Raw genomic sequence first — 17890 nt, 5'->3', positions numbered from 1 at the left:
GGTTATTTCCTGCTTCCTGTGAGCTAATTGAAATAAACTGGGACGGGCGACTCCGGCTCTGCAGCATCTATCAATACTGCAGTTGTACAGTAGTGAGAGCTTCGTGCCTGCGGCTGTGCCTGAACAGAACATTTGTTTCATCGGTTGGCTCATCACCATGCCAGCGTTTTATGTGTGTTCATACCACCTGGTGTGTGAGCATTCCCTTTAATGACAGGAGATAAGTAAGCAGAATAAGAACAGTGTGGATGTGTGCGTGCTTGGGCCTTTATACATGTAATCACTGTATCTATAGAGAACTTTTCAAAACGTGTGTGTGTGTGTATGTGATGATGAAATATGTGGAGGGAACTTAAAAATATCTCTCTCCCCTATGGAGTAATATCAGAGACCGAGTATTGTTTAGTATTAGGGTCATACAAGGTTTTAAACGCACACATACACAAGCACATACACACACACACCAACACACACGCACACACACCACATCACCTTTCCCATCAATTTAATTATGGTAAACATACTATGGATAAATATACAGCATCCAGCAGTGCACATCTGTCTGGACGTATGTAGGGGGGGGCGAGGGAAGGAAACAACTCGTTGCTCATGTATGGAAGGCAGCAGAAGAATAAGTGTTGACATCTGTGCGTGCGTGCATGTGTTAGCTCAGGAGCCGCATTTTATTTACTTATAATGTCCCAGCTGTCCTGAGCAGCAGGATTTTACACAGATTAAACATGCGAGTGTATGAAATCAGTGTCTTCGCTTTGAGATAAACCACTGGAGGAGTTTAACCTGAGCAGGATGCTCACTCGCACTTCCCCAACACCCGACATTTTACACCATCCTGGCTACACTAAGACGAAATCTTGAAAATCATGGAGGATTTTGTACAAAGCAACTTACAACAACTTTATTTTTACTTCTTATGACTTAGCATGAACTGTAAAAAAAACATTTCTTGCTGGTTTGAGTACACTAAAGCAGGAAATTCTGTAAATTCAATTAAAAATTATGTTTTGAGAAAATTGTAATCTCTACCTTTAAACATTAACCAGCAAATTCTCTCCTCTTCTAACTGGTTTTCTCTTTAAACACCGAGACGATTTAAACCCGAGTGTTCCAACGATCTAATAAAAGTCTCGTTAGGCTGCAAGATAACACTGAATCATCGTTATATCTATCTGCATATTACCTGTGCTGCTACAATTAGCTATGAATCTCATTTGAATCTCATTTAAATTCCTCTTATGAATCTCAATTAAACACGGATGTTCCAACAAACAATAGCAATGGTAATGTGCATGTCTACACACACACACACACACACACACACACACACATTCACAGAACCAGAAATAGACACTGCACCTGCTGTTATCATTGCTGTTGTTTTAAATGTGTTGAGTTTAATTAATTTGTTTTGATACTCCAGACAAATCCTTTACAAATCCTCACGTGGTAATTAACAATTATCGTACATTTAATAAGCACACTGAGATAATGAAACAATTAGAGAGAAACAAGCTGTTTAAAGACTGGAGCAGCGCTTTGAACTCCTCTATATGATTTAATTGTCTTTCAGTGGCTTCCAACTTCAATGCTCCACCCGATCATAATAAATGTCCTCACAGCTTAAAAATCAAACACCCTTCAAAGCAGAATTACACACCAATAAATTATTACTTGTGGAAAATATACGCTTCCAATGGCTGCAGCGCCGAAACACAAACACACACATTCCCTTTCTCTCTGGTGTTATCACAGGAGCCAATTAGCGGGCCCCTGCTTTCTGCTCAGGCAGGTGTCAGGGGACCTGTAGGGAGCCCGCGAGGCTGCAAGAGGCCTCAGGGTAGCAGGAGAATTATCACTCTTTTCATCTCTCCGTCTCTCGTGCATCCTTGCATACACATATCCACTATCTGCTCGGAGCGAGCGTATTCCCTTTCTTTCCCTCCTTCCCTCTTTCATTTTTGTTGGCGACGCAGGCCTTCGGTGCAGCCAGCAAAAGTCGATCCTGAACGTTATAGCATGCAAATGCTCAAAGATAATTTAACTCAGGTATACGGTGGCCGGACTGGACGACGCTCGATAAACATATGCATAACCTCCCCTTGCAGATGAACCAGTCGATAGAGTTTACGTATGACCTCCGATCTCTCTGAACTCTACATGCAGGACAGCGTCGTGTGTGTGTGTGTGTGAGAGTGTGTGTGTGTGTGTGTGCGTGTGTGTGTGTGTGTGTGTGTGTGTGTGTGTGTATTAGTTTGTGTGTGTGTGGTGGTGGTCCACTTTTAGGTAAGTCATCACAATAAATGCTGATCAGAATCTATATTTATGTTGCAACCTGCAACATGACTTTTAGTGATGGAGTGTTCAGGGAGACCGAGCAGATTGCCGGAGCATGTGTTGGTCTGAGCTGTGTATGCGTGTGTGTGTGTGTGCGTGTGTGTGTGTGTGTGTGTGTGTGTTGTTGCTGAGAGTTCCATCCTTTTTACACTCCTTCCCACCCCCTCATCCTTCTTTCTTTCCTCTCATCCCTCGGTGCCCCCTGCTGAGCGCCTGGTAGGTGGCTCATACACACGCACACCCGCACGGATCCAGAAAACACACAGTAAGCCCTCCGCAGGCTGTGGATTGCTGTAGATCCCCCTCTCTGCTCCACACCACAGGGAGGAGAGGAAAAGTAGGGGATGACGGGAGAGGAAGAGGAGAAAAGAGGAGGATGGGTGGGGATGAGGGCAGAACAGGATGAGAGGACACCTGTCTTCTGTCAAGCCTCTGTCTACCTGTCTGTCAGGTGGCTGAAGACGGAACAAGCTGAAATGTTGCTGAATGAGTCTGATTCAATCTGAGGGGAATAATTACGACACTGGGTGAAAAGTAAAGGAAACCTATCAAGAATTTATACCCATGATATTATGATATGTAACTATCTGTTTGTTTTCTTTTCGAGGCTCATCTGTGGTTTTAGTTATTTCACGTGTGTGACGCTGGCAGGAAGGGAGACAGCAGAGTGGAGGCAGTAGATAAGATAAGTGCTCTTTATTTCTGACAGAGTCATTTAGCTGTGGATGAAGAGAAGAGAGCAGGAGAGGACGGGAGGAGAGAGTTATAGTTATGGAGCTGTCGGAGGTTTGGGAGTGTTGAATGAAATGAGGTCCGGAGGAGCGGAGGCAAACAAAGGTGGAGAGGGAGCGAGAGGGAGGCGTCTACGTGACCTTGCAGCCGGAGAAACCGACAGATGAGGGAGGAGAACCCGTTTCCTCTAAATCATGTGCTGTGCTGCTTTTTCCCCCTTTCTCACTGCAACTCAGTTAAACATGTCAGCCTAAGGCCACTTGCTATATCTCTGAATCGCTGTCTGCTTCACCCTTAATTCCCCACAATGACTGAGGATGTACCTGAGTTTTAGCACTAAATTGCACCGCACTCACACGGCCTCTCACACACTCGGGCAGGATTATAGAAGGTGTTTCTTTTGTCATATATTTGCTTGTATTGAGGCATCAAACTGTCAGAGACCTCTTGTCACGTTTGCCATTTTCTTCTCTCTCCTTCTGTTCCTCGTACGAAGAAAAGTATTTATTTTCACTTATCAAAGCCCTTTACCCCCGAGAGAGAGAGAGAGAAATTGCAGTGTTTGCAATACGCTGTGTGTGTGTGTGTGTGTGTGTGTGTGTGTGTGTCAGGGGGATGTGGAGCAATGCTGGGGGTTATTATGAAGAGACCGGGATGCGACAGGAGATTCCTCTGATTGGGAATAAAACACTATCTTATCTATTTAAATAAACCCCACTGCAACTTCATCTACATAAACACACACATGCATGTACACACACACACACACACACACACACACACTGAAAATTAAAGGAATATATTGAACGGCATAATAAAGTAAAGACATTCACTGAAGCGCACACAAGGAAAAAAAGTGTGTGTAAACAAATACCGGAGCAAATTCACAAAGGGATTTGTAGTAATTAAATTGCAATGATCGCCCTATTTTAGCTTTCACATTGAAGATGGAAAAAATAGTGTCGGAGGAGAGACATGAGATAAAGCCGTCCTAATAGAACATGAAAAGAACACCTAATTATTCAAAGGAGACCGTTCACTGTAGGAATGAAATATAAGATAAACAAATAAAAAGGTTTCATGCAAAGAAATCTGCAGAGTAGAAGAAAAATTTGTCAAAGCTGCAAAAAAACTCTGTAAACTGTGATTTTTGAACCGGCAGAAACCTCCTGATGAGCTGAGCTGAGAGAAAGCAGTTAGCTGTGATCGCCTCAGCCTCTGACACTGACCTGCTGACCTTTGACCTCTGAGCAGAGGAGCAGAACCTGTACTTGACCTGTAACCTTGTGGCATCTTTAATAACCAGCTCCCCCCCCCTGAAGGAATGCACAACCACGCAAATGTCAATAAGACAAGAGACATGCAAAAGATGGATTCAGTGGAGCCGTGTGTGTGTGCTTGTGTGCGTGCGTGTGTGTGTGTGTGTGTGTGTGTGTGTGTGTGTGTGTGTGTGTGTGTTTGTGTGAGACAGTAAACAAAGAGGGGAGAACCAGTGATGTATGTTGCGTCTGCAGTCTGACGCTGCAGATGTTCACCCCAGGTGGTCTGACGTTAATAGTACCACTTTTTTACAGGCCCTTTAATTCACTCCAGATAAAGCAACATAAAATACACAGTGTAGAACTTTGTCTTGCGAGTGTTCAAAATAGGATGCTTAAATGTGTTTCTTCTTAATTTAAATTGGGACACATACAATTTAAATTATTCTCTAGATTGTAAGCATTATGATCACAAACAATTTGATTTTAAAGTGACTTGTTTCAGACCGAAGACCGGCTGCATATTTGTAATTAATTTGCCTCCCCTGTGTTCTCATGTACTTCACCTGCTGTGTTTGATCCGGTCTATTTAAAGCATCTGTTATATGAGGGACCTGACGAAGCCTGTGGCCAAAGTCAGTATTCACACAATTACCCCAGTGACGTTTCAAACATGGATTATCGACTGTATGTACACAAACATCCTCGTGTGTGTGATGGACTCTTTTCATTAATTACTCTGAGCAGGGGGGGAAAAGGCCTCTTGCATTTCAGGACAAATAGAAAGAGTTACAAAACAGTGAGTGTGATGAGACTTGTGAAGCACGTTGAACTGCACTGACCTGTATGAACGGTGCTGCCCAGATAAAGTTTGATTGATTCATTGATTGATTTTGAAAAAGAGCAGCAGACAGAGAGAGGGTGTGGAGCCCTCTCCGTCCTCCTTTCGTTTCAGTGGAGTCAAAAACCGTGAGACCAGACATCTGTGCGTCACTGTAACGTCCTGTCCCATTTACCCTTTCATCTCTGACTCCTCTTCTCTGTCACCACATGTCTGTTAACCTTGAACCAACTTTCTCGAAATGAAAGCAAAAAAGCGAGTGAAAAGATTGAAGCTCGACAACCTCCCCTCATTTCAAGTGATTAGAGAAAGATAGGATGATGGTGTGAACTTCTACAGGGAGTAAATTAGAAGAAGTTCACTGTGCAAGTTCTCAGTTACAATGACTTGCATATTTTACATTTTGTTTAATTACAACTTTGCAATCTTGAATCGAAATTTCTCTTCGTATTCTTTGTGCTTGTACGGACTTCATAATCTGAATTTATAAACACAAACAAAAACATGAAAAACCTATTTGTCAAATATGTTTCTTTTATGAACTTAAAATCAATAGTTTGCCCTTTTTCAAATATTCATCTCAAAATCACAAAGTTTCCATTGCTGTTCTTACTGGTGAGCCAGTGGGTGGCCGAGATCAGAGAGACTGGAGAGTTTCAGACTGTCTGCACGCTACACTTCTCTACTTCACATACAAAACAAGTACAAATACACACACTCACTGTGTTGACTTTGTATTCTACTGCAGTTAATAAGCACACAATCTTTTTTTTTCTCTGCTGAATCGAGCTTAGAATCTAAGTCGCTGGCGTTCATGATTACTCTAAAGATAAAATACACTGACAACACGTGCCTGCCTCCGCTGAATTAACACAAACAAACACACACACACACACACAAACACAAACACACACCCAGCCAAAATATATTTTTTTGTGCAGCAGAAATCTGTAATTAATTTAAAATAATAAAAACAGCCTGAAACAGAAGAACTACTGATGATTCCTACTGAGGAAACCTGACTCACTCGACTCCTTTGTAGAGACACCTTCAGTCAGTTAGTGACCGCTGTCTTTAGTGAATGAGAGTTCAGACAGCCGGAAACCAAACCACAGCTTGTCTCTTCCTCTCCTCTCCTCTCCACTCCTCTCCTCTCCTCTTCCTCTCCTCTCCTCTCCTCTTCCTCTCCTCTCCTCTCCTCTCCTCTCCTCTCCTCTCCTCTCCTCTCCTCTCCTCTCCTTGTCGTCTTCCAGCCCATTAGAAGCAGTTTTTTCTTTTCTTTTTTTGTCATGAATCTTTAAACAGCCTTTTCCAGTGCAGTGGGCCAGCTGAGTCTCTGCAGAGCACTGACCTGTGCTGCTAAAACAAATATTCTGATGCGGACGCTGCACAGGTTAGACCTTGTTCACATCTCAGGACTCTCGCAGCTATGTGCCGTATATTAAATTCTATGCAGTCGCATTAAAATGCAAGAGAGGAGAAAATCTGTCTGAATTTAAACGTAGTTTTATAACAATGTTTCTATCCACACTCTATGAAATATAAGAGGATCCTGTAGTTAATTTGCAGAGCTGTTTGCTAACTGGAATAGCTGCACGCAGAGCCGTCGCTGTGTTTGCTCTCCTGTTTAGACTGAGAGGAAATCCACGGGCAGGGACCAGAGAGAGAAGGAGAGCTGCTGCTTGTGAACGCAGCGTCTCTGCATCTCTTTCTCCGTCTTGACACAAATGTGTGTTTGCTTGTCCAGGCATGCACACGGCTGCACACATGAACACACACATACCTCCCAACAGTAAATAAAGCAGTGCAGTCGGGTCACAATCACTGTAAACCACACAAACGACGACCATCTGTCTCTTTGTCTCTGCCTGTACGAGTCAATGAGCCTCACTGGCAACCGCTCATACTACCCTGCCCCAACACAACATCGTTCAACATCCAGGTTCAAAAACCACCAAACACTGAAATATCTGAGAAGGGGAAGTGGAGATTCATTATTCCTCTCCCTCCCTCTTATCACTCCCTCGTTTCCTGTTTGCCAGGCGACGTCCCTCCCTCTCTTCCTGTAAATGAGTGATTTATCAGCCTTAATTGCTGGCAGTGGTTCATGTGGTCATGTGACCACAACTTGACAGCATGTGATAAATACACCCTGAAAATTAAACCCTGCACTGCAGACAGAAACGCACGCTGCTAGCATCGCATCTGCGAGGCGGTCGGATGGTGACAAAATCTGAATTGGTCGAATACAAGCGGTACTTTAAAATCAAAAAAACAAAATCTCACCTCGTGATGCGCTTAAAAAGTAAAATGTTGTTGTGATAAATGACATTTATCAAAGTGAGGCAAAGGGCAAACTGGAAAAATGTACAATCAATAATGATAGAGCAAGTAAATCTATTGTTATGAGGTGTTTCACAGCAGTACCCCATAAAAACTGAATGCACACACACACACACACACACACACACACACACACACACACACTCACACTCACACACAGACGTACAGTAGAATCTATCACCCCGGCTCACATGTGTTTCCTCCTCTCAGCGCTCAGCGGCAGGATGCTGACTGAAGGGCCTGCACTGCTCAGTTCATGCATCTTATTGTTACATGGAGCCGGTTCTCAACCACTGACCTTTTTATTCACCACGCTATACATTGTTAAAATAATGTATGAGGTGTCTCAGCCAAAGCCACTTCATTGTATTGTGTTATACACTACAGAGGTGAGTGTGAGTGTGTGTGCGTGTGTGTGTGTGTGCATGTAAGTGTGGCATTCATGGATTTGCACAAAAATGGTGAATGTGAATGTTCAGGAGAAAATACATGTTTGATGCGAAAAGAACAAACGACAACGTGTTTGTGTTGAAGTATAATTTTGCATGTTACCCTTTGATAAAAGTAGATTCACATCATCTTGTAAATAGACGAGATGGTAAAACACATTTCTGACTGTGTTTTTGCTGCTGTAATGTGACAGATGCTTTTTCTTAATGTAAAGTCATCTGGTGTTTGCAGACTCAAACGTGTAAAACTGCAAAAAAAAATGAATAAATGAAACCACATCGAAAAAAGAAGTGACGGCAATAAAAATGAGCCGACATTGAGATGAAAATAAAAAGCAAAAATATGACAAAAGCTGATTTTCGGAGATTCAACTTTAATCTTGTGTCCTATGGTATTTTTCTCCTCGGCAGCATGTCTATTAAAAAAAAGTAATATCAAACTTGTCCAGCTGATAAGGTTTAGAGTTCGAGTTTAGAAGAAGCCTTTATGAAAAACATGATGATGAAGAAAATGCTCTCAGGCTGTCGCTGCACAAGAAGAAGCAAATTCGGCTCGCACAAATAGAAACGCAAGATTATACGGCTAAACTTTTGTTTTTTTGTGGTGTATATTTAAATGCCAACAACAATGAACCTTTGCCGTCTATTTATAAATTGCAATCCACTAATGAGCTACTTAGACTCAACCCTGATCTCTGTCTTATTTTCTCTCGAAGCTCAAACAAATGCAATTCAGCCGAGGAGTCGTGCACTGTGGCACCACATTAATATCCTCTGAGGAAACAGAGCTCAGGGCGACTGAAGGGTCCCAGTCAGACGGAGGAGGGACAGACACAGATAGAGACGCATGGAGCCAGTCTCACTGTGGACCTGACAGACTGATGTCTACCTGGAAACTGGTCAACGTTTGACCTCTGCTGCACTCGCACTCATAATGCCACCAGATGAATTCCCCCGTTTGGACTGAAGCATCTATTGAGAAAGGAAGTGTGTGTGTGTGTGTTTGCACGCTTTGCCCCGCTTGTGTCTATTGTGTATTTTTTGCAGCTTTTGCATATATGAATGCCCTTCGTATTAACAGGTAAGACAGCGGAGTGACTGCAGCACCTTCCCTTTCCTCCTCCTTATTTATTTGTGTGTATTAGTTAGCTCCTTCTCAGCACTTAAAATTAATGTCATCCAGCAGAAAATAGCGGCTGAAAGCTAAAAATCAGCACTTTCCCTGCAGCCTGGCTATTTATCAAGCTAACAAGGAGAAGATGCATCCCGTTTCAGCCGGGGGCCCAGGAAATATGTGCCATTAAAGCCCAAAGCTTGTGTTGGAGAGCCGGGGGATAAAAGTGAGGGTGTCAGGGAGACGGGATGGACAGCATCGCCAGCAATATGGATGCAGAGACACCAGCAGACACATTTATATAAGGGATAATAGATATACTCTTGTTGAGACACACACACACACACACATTCTGTCCAGGGCGCAGCCACAATACATAGTGTGTGTGTGCTGCATGTGTGTATATGAAGTGCTGATTTGCTGATAGCTATAAAAGACGATCCTTCAGGGGATACAGGAGACGTAGTTTGGAGCTTTGAATAAATCATGTGTTGCTTGGCACGAATTTTCTCTTTAGGAGCAGGGTGTTGAAACACGTCCCGAGGACTGTTAGCATTGTGCCCGTGTTAACATCTCTATAGCATCAGGAGCTAACGCCGGAGTGTTGGAATTCAATTAGACACTGGGTGCAATGCTAAGCAGCTAGCAGTGGGCAGCCACCGCAGGGAGGAGAGAGAGGGGAGAGGATGTGTGTGTGTGTGTGTGAGGGAGGAAAAGGAGGCTGCGGGCGAGAGGAAGGCCCCGGGCGGCTGGCTGCGGTGATTCAGGAGAATACATTATATCACACTAACCGGCTGATCACAAGTTCCTCTCTCAATCATGCTGTGAACACAACCTGAGGAAAACAGTGCCTCTGAGGCTCACACACACACGCACACACACACACACACTGGTAACAGCTTTATGACTAATTATGTTTTAATAAAACAATACAATCCAGGCTTAAACAACCGAAACATCAGAGAGAAAATTGTATATTATCAAAAGAGGAGCGGGTTGATGTTTGGAGGTTTGGCTCAAGGCTCTGCCTGAATATCGTCTTCTCAGTAATTTAGAAGAAAGTGAGAACACTTAACACATTTTTTTAAAACAACCCAGATCTAAATGCAGTTGTTCTTTGTTCACTTTGTGTATCTTTAAAACTGCAGAGAATTTTTTCCCCCTTCGTTTTATTTCACAGAGCCAACTCTACTTGCCTCCCCTGGTTTGGGAGCAGGCCTGGTAATGAGCATTCATCCTGTTCACATCCTCCCTGTCATTTGGATTCTGTGGATGGAGGGATGACGTCCGTGTCACTATCAAGATGGTATCGGTGCAATGAGTGTAACACCGGGCGGCTAGATGTTATATATATCCCATGCAGGCAGTGAAGGACAGTGAAGTGTGTCAAACTTGGGATGGAGCTAAATCTGGTCTCCACAGAAAAGAACCCCAAACAGCTGCAAGGAAATAAACAGTGTTTAAATTAAATGTGGGCGATGTATTGAAAATTATTATCGATCAGCCGATATCTAATTCAGGAATTTTGTTACAGTATCAGGACCAATATAAAAAAAAAAAAATCTAATTTCTTTGTCGGCCACTGCGATGAAAATGAATCCAAAACATGTTTGATATTTTTACTTTTCTCAGTCAGCCGTCTTTAAAGGGGATAAATCATCGTCTTAGCGTGAAAGGTTTCTAGAGGTTTACATGTCTTTGAAGAAATGAATTCCTATTTCACCACTTTTACACTTGCACACCTTGCTGTGTCTGCATGCATGTGCACATGTGCCCTTCCTCCTCTGCCTTGTCTACACAAACCTGACCTGCCTGCTGTCAGCCACAGAGGCAGACACCCCGTGTCCCGGCGCCCCCCCCCCCCCCCCCCCCCCGTGTGGCGGACTCCCCCCGTCACCGTGAGAGGGGAGATGAGTTGGAGGGGGAGGAATGACGAGGGGATATCGGAGGGAAAGAGGGAAAAACGTGGGTTGGGGTGATGGGAGATACAAGGGGGAGAGATGGCGGCGGCCTGGTGGGTGGGGGCTCTGAAGCTTCCTCTAATGTGCCCCCTCCACTCCCCTGCTTGTGACCTCAGAGCTCCTGACAGCCAGAAAGTGCTGAAGCATGCAGGTGTCCTAATGCTGCAGCCCAAACACACACACACAGGCTCTCTCTCTCTCTCTCTCTCTCTCTCTCTCTCTCTCTCTCTCTCTCTCTCTCTCTCTCTCTCTCTCACACACACACTCTGTCGTCCTTAACTCCTTCACCGCCTCCAACCACACCGTGTCAATACCACCACATCCTATATGCATCAGACTGTTTATAATTAGTAAAAAAAAAAAGAAAATGGCTGCGGATGTAGAGCATATCAGATGCAAATCAGGCGCGCGGCTCACAATGCTGAGCACACGAGGACAGTCCAGTAGATTCTGTCTGCTGCACAGTAAAATTAGCCGATGCTGATGCTGTACTTTCTTCTGTCCAGCCTCTCAACTGCACAGTGTAAAACCTGAGGTGTCCAGAGAGTGTCCTGTCCTATGTGTGTCTGTGTGTGTCTGTGTGTGTGCGAGTGTGTGTGTGTGTGTGTGTGTGTGTGTGTGTGTGTGTGTGGTGGGGGGGTTTGGAGATAGAGAGTTGTATTACAGTGGTGATGAGTCGCCTGGCTGCGAGGCTGATACCTCAGCAGCACCCAGCATTGACCAGGCCTTTAAATAAAGCCTTCGATCCTCCAGCAGCAGAGAAGGTCACCGCCTGCCTCTGGTTACCCTGCCTGTCTGTCTGCATCCACGGCCAGGAGCCCTCCCGCCCTCTCGCCATCCCTTCCGCCCTCCCCTTGTCTCCTCACCCCGGTGAGCGTGTCTGCATTCAAATCCAGGTGCCTCCCTTTGCTCGGTCCCTCTGCACCTCCCCCTGTAAATTCGCAGCCAATTCCTTTTCCTCCATTTTCTATTCTTGCCACCACGAACGCACTACGACCCTCGCTTTCCCCTCGCACACACTCAATCATCCTCGGCCCTCCTCTGCAATCCCCACATCTGTCCATCTGCGTGTCAGCCAGAAATAAAAAATAATGTACAGTGTTGATCTCCACAGAGAGAGCAGGGAGGGTGAAGTAAGTCAGGGGGGCTCGGGACAAAGGTCAAAGGTTTTGGACCTCATCCCAGGAGCCCGGTGCATGTCACCCTCCTGTCAGACAGGCAGCACTGTCAGAGCCCCCAAAACAGAGAGCTGCATAACACTGCACACGATAAATGTTGAGAGACCGTCAGAGGGAGTTTGGATGTCAGAGAGCTAAATATGAAGTGAGGAAAGAATACATCTATTAAGCAAACCCAGGTTTCTATCATCCAAAATGAGAGTCTCCTTATCAAACTACAAACTTATATTAAATCCATCAGGATTGTGTAGGGCTTCAGATTTAAGGCTTGTGTTTGTTTGTCCATGTGAAAAAAAGATTGTTCTCAAATTGTTTGAATAAGCAGCAGAGAACAGAAATACACTATTTTAGAGTCACAATTCATATTTCCACTCCAGACAAAAATATCAACTTAACCATAATCAAACTTTGTAAAAATAAAAAATTTGCATTGTGTTAAATAATTCATATTTTAGCCTATTGTATTTTTGTTGCATGCATGCAGACCTTCCTTTTGTTTTCAAATAAATTAAGAAAATTAGATTTTCAAAACTAAAGTAATAGAATAGATCATATAAACTGATGTGAACATTACGTGTGTGTAAATATGAGCTGTGCGTTCAGATCATCGTGAAGAACCTCCTGCATCACTGTATCACTTTTAGTTTCACATTTGCTTTTTACATTTTTACATTGGGCTTCTATACACTGAGTGTGTTTTGCGGTAGTAGTACACAGGGTGGAGTGTTCGAGAGGGAGTGAACGGTGCAGCTTACCTCAGACTAGAGGGTGAGGGGGCAGAGATCACAGCTCTCTATCACAGATGGAGGAATTTTCTTGACGTCCTACAAAGACAGGAAACAGAAATGAACTTTAAAACACACTGCGATCCGACAACAGTGAAGCACAAACAAACTTTAAACAGTAAGTACTGACACAGCTTTGTTTCAGACTTGGCCTTGAATTGTTAAAACGTGACATGAGGTGAAACTAAAAATGACAGAGGAAGAAAAGCTCAAATTATAATGTAAAGCTAGAGTAACGTCACTTATTCTGTAAGAAAATCAACGGAACCAAATTACAATTTTAGACAAATTAAACAAGGCTTTTTCTAGAATATTTTAAAACAATAATGTAAATATAATTAACGCTTTGCTGGCAAGCAATTCAGAATGACATAATTTAGACAATTTAAACAGATGAACAATTCAGAAGATTTTATATAATAAATTACAGGAATCCATTAATATACTGTCCTGCACCTCACTTTTTAAGACACATGAACATACACAAATGCTGGCTTGCTCACACGCACACACACCTAACACATGCATGCACGCATAAATGCAAAACCAAACACACAAATGCATGCACGCACCTGTTTATTTAAAAAGATAATAAAACATAATTCTATAATTCTACAATAATAAAAACACAATACAACTCTATTACTTCAGATCATCAAATTATTATTATTTGTTGAATTTAGTTTAATCAATTAATATTTTGAAATGATCAAATCCAGAATGAGGTCAGTCAGTGCATCTGAACGTTCACATTATGTGAGTGTGGGTGAGTCTGAGAGCAGAGAGAATTCCCACACATGGATGAGAACGCAGCACATGTGAGCATTAAACTGTACGAACACATGTCAAGGACGACTGTGGAGAAAGGAAACGTGCTTTCAAAACCCAGAACCCAATCATCCTGGAAAAACTTTTCACCGTGTGAAATGAGGCGAAGGAGCGACGGAGTATATTAATGCCCCACAATCCATCTTTAAGCAACAATGAGAATCATTCATTTCCCCCTAATCCGATTCACACTGGGGCCAAATGGACTCTGACCCATTCAGCCACAGCGGAGCCCCCCAGTGACCGAGCTGCAGCAGAGGGAGGGCTGCCGTCACCTGGAACACGTCCTGAAACATCAACACGGGCACAATCCAAGCACTACTGAGAATTTCAACTTCCAACTGTGATGCTGCTATACACAGAAATACACAGACACAAACACACACACACACACACACACACACACCGCTATAGGTGAACACAAACATAGAGCTTGATAAACACACCCGGCCAGAGTCACACACACACACAGACATGTATACATACTCGCACACGCACACACAACGCACACGTACTTGTCTGCACGTGTCTACTTTGTGTGCATTCTTGATAAGTCAAACAAGCACACACACACACACACACACACACACACACACACACTCACTCACACATTGGGCTCGATAGAGGGGAAGTGAGGTCCACGTGCAGAGGGCTGCTACATGGCAGCAGTGTGTGGGGTCAAGGCCTTTCCCAGGTACAAATGAAAGCGAGAGGGGAGACTTTGGAAGAGCTGAACAACACTGTGGGTCACCTTGCCTGGCAAAGAGATCAATGTCTGTTTGACTGGCTGGGAGAGAGCGAGGAGAGAGAGAGAGGGAGAGAGAGAGAGAGAGCAAGGAGAGAAAGAGAGGGAGAGAGAGAGAGAGAGAGAGAGAGAGAGAGAGAGAGAAGGGTAAATCACCTCTTGCTTCATTGAAATGCAGGTAAAACACACAGGGGTCGGGCTCGGCTCCATGCTCCGTCCCGCATACAACACAAACTTGTGCATGTGCAGACTTATACACGCACACGCAGACAAACTGCACACACACACATACTCCTACACACACACAAACACACTTATATACACACACACACACACACACACACACACACACACACACACAGTAGCATAACGCACTCAGTTTCCAAACACCCACCACCACGTTCGCTGTGGTCCAGAACACACCACTCCACAGACTCTGTGCCCTGCAACTCAACTCACTGTCGAAAACATCAACACAGCCTCGGCTCTGTTTATCTGTGAGTCAGAATATTGTGATCACTTCTAATTAAATCATGATCAGCTTTCATCTGTTGCCCTTTAGTTATGCATTCTGTGGAGACCGTCTTGCACAAGCAAATGCAAATCGCGCGTTTGAATATCCAACGAACACACAAAACACCAGACACACTAAATGTGCTCATCCTTTCTTCACAGCTGAGGATTTGCCGTGATCTCATTTCAACACAGGACTATAGGACTGGATCCAGACTCTCACATCGGCCCCACTCTGCCCCGTGAGTCTATTTACTGGGAGAAAGAATCACCATGTAAAGCCAATGAGCTGCACGGAGGTGGCGGAACCAACCGTCTTTACAGCTGCTGCATTCTCACCACATGCACAGCAGCGACAGGAGGGGACAAGTTAAATTATTGAGGTTTCAAATAAATGACACATAACTCAGGACACCGGGAGACAGAGAGAAAGAGAGAGAGAGAGAGAGAGGGAGAGGAAGGGAGAGAAGCTCTGGTGTTGCGGGTCTGGATGATGGACGGACCACAGAGGAACATGAATGCAGCTGATTTAAATCACTTTAAATGTAAATGTTTATCGTGCGGAGTGATGCAGATGCGCACTGAGTGAAAGAGATGGAAATTGTTTCCTCTTTCGAATGCGAATATGTTTTCATCCCTTTGAGGGGGATCTGTCGTAAGGAGGGGGACGCAAACGTACAAACACACAGACACACACACACACACACACACACACACACACACACGCAAACAATCACACAAACACACACACAGGGGGGAAATGAAGACGAACATGCACAAAAGACAGTTGTGTTACAAAATGAGATGTGACTCCTGCTGTTACAAACTACTTTTAAGTAACTGAATTATTTTTGATTTAACATGAGATATCAACACTTTCAGGTAATAGTAGTTTTTACATTTTGGAGAAATACTAGGTGCTTAATGATCAACCAGTTATAGCAAACACTAAACTACAAATGTATATAGTGTGTGTGTGTGTGTGTGTAGAAAAATTATTACAGCCTATATTTGTTTTGCACCTGCGGCCTTTGCCCTGGACTTTTTCTGCGCTACATGAGATTACACTTACATTATTTGTTTTGCTTACATTTATTTCAATTCATTTTAATTGACGTATTGAAGCATCTCAATGACATGACTAAATGCTGTAGATTGACTCCACTCAGTTACAGCAGACACACACACACACGCACACACACACACACACCCTTCATCACAATGTCAAGTAACAGACGATGCCTGCGAGTTATCGAGCACCCGCACAAACAGACTCTAAACTGTGCGCACGTCCTTTGTCATATTAATTCTGAGGCATTAAAGCGAAGTACATGATGATGATTCAAATGTCAATACTGATAAATCTCAGAGTGATTTCCCATACTTGACCTAAAAGAGAGAGTCCAATATTGTGACAGCAGACAACTGCATTATCTTTAATAACCTAATCATTGGACAGACTGCAAATGATTCCAGTGCAGAAGTCAATATGCCGAGCCCGAGAACAGAATCACAGCTCGTACTGGTGAGATTAATAATGTGGTGTGTGTGTGTGTGTGCGTGTGTGTGTGTGTGTGTGTGTGTGTGTGTGTGTGTGTGTGTAGAATACATGTGCTTCAGTCTTTACAAATGAGGCAGAAGAAGCAACAGACGGTGAATCTGGTCGAGTGCTGAGAAATGAGGAGGAAGTGCTGAAACGTTTGTTTCCCCTGCCTTCTGTCCTCCTTCAACACAGGAAGTGAATCAGTGCTACTGAATCCTCCTGCCCGCTGGTGTGTCTGCAAATCAAAACACACACACAACAAGAACACAGCATCCCACTCAGATTTCCACAGCCGGCAAATGAGCAGCGATTTTTTTCCGCCCTGTGATTCTTGTGCTTTGAACAGAGAGAGCAGAACCCTGTGGAAGCCTGTGAGCCACCACAGAGCGCCGACCTGTCTGTCACACAGCACTGCTGATGTCCGGGGAAGACCATCCCCGGCCAAATCCGGAGGCTCCCGACGAAACTCAACCGATCTGCCTCTCACACAGGTGCCGAGGAAGACGTATGGCATCTCCGGTTCTAGGTTATAACACAAATGTAATTAAACAGCACACTATATTGACCTAATCAGATAGGAGGGCCATAAATTAGTGGACACATGCTCACTAAAAGGCCCTCTCCCCTCAGCTAGGATGCATCTCTGATCGTTTATCATCTGAAAGGAGCAGGAAGGCAGCCAGCATCTCTCTCTCTCTCTCCCACTCGCTCTCTCTCTCTCTCCCTCTCTCTCTCCCGCTCTATCTCTGTCTCTCACTCACTTTTAATCACAGAGAGAATCATTCCTTCAGGCATGAGAGCATTACGCTCGCCCGTCTTGTCCCTCACTCACTCTGGGTGAACGGGAGCCACCGGGGGCCAGGTGACTGCTGCACAGGTGGGAGAGCACAGAGCTGATGTGGACACGCTTTGTCTCTAACTCCACGTGCAGACAAGCTGTTTGCATTTAAAAGCATCCACAGCTCTACACACACACACACACATATTCATAAAAAGAGACACAACTCTTCCTGTGCACAGACAGAGCAAATCCAAGCACTCAGACTGTCAAAGGTCGTGCAGCAGGAAAAGATAACATCCCTTCTCCACACAGGTTTCCAGCTGCATGCACAGTGGTGGCAGTGACCTTGCATAACATCCCAGACCCTGCATAGCTTTTATCTGAGCCACACACTGTCCTCAGGCTGAGTTCCCCTGGACAAGAACCTCTGTGGGCCAGGTTCAGTCCAGACGACACCAGGACCTGA

General features: G+C 44.2%; 1 protein-coding gene across 3 annotated transcripts in view; it reads right to left on the bottom strand.

Annotated features, from left to right (window-relative positions):
• The window catches only part of LOC128444528 (transcription factor Maf), a 41966-nt gene that overhangs the window by 20422 nt on the left and 3654 nt on the right, over nt 1–17890 (bottom strand). Inside the window, exons 1-2 of one of the 3 annotated variants that reach the window (XR_008339158.1) lie at nt 14451–14572; nt 12982–13053 (exon numbers count right to left, since the gene is read on the bottom strand). Coding sequence is in view for 1 of the 3 variants with exons in the window: in XM_053427051.1 (XP_053283026.1) it covers nt 13026–13053 (28 nt within the window). In the remaining 2 variants the exon portion in view is untranslated. Of the gene's footprint in view, nt 1–6211; nt 6353–12981; nt 13054–14450; nt 14573–17890 lie in introns of those variants that run through there. The other 2 variants (XR_008339157.1, XM_053427051.1) reach the window with 2 other exon arrangements.

The sequence above is a fragment of the Pleuronectes platessa genome, chromosome 7 (genome assembly GCF_947347685.1).
Source record: "Pleuronectes platessa chromosome 7, fPlePla1.1, whole genome shotgun sequence".
NCBI lineage: Eukaryota > Metazoa > Chordata > Actinopteri > Pleuronectiformes > Pleuronectidae > Pleuronectes > Pleuronectes platessa.
Note: the sequence above shows the minus strand (reverse complement) of the source record. Positions and strands in the feature narration are given on the sequence as shown.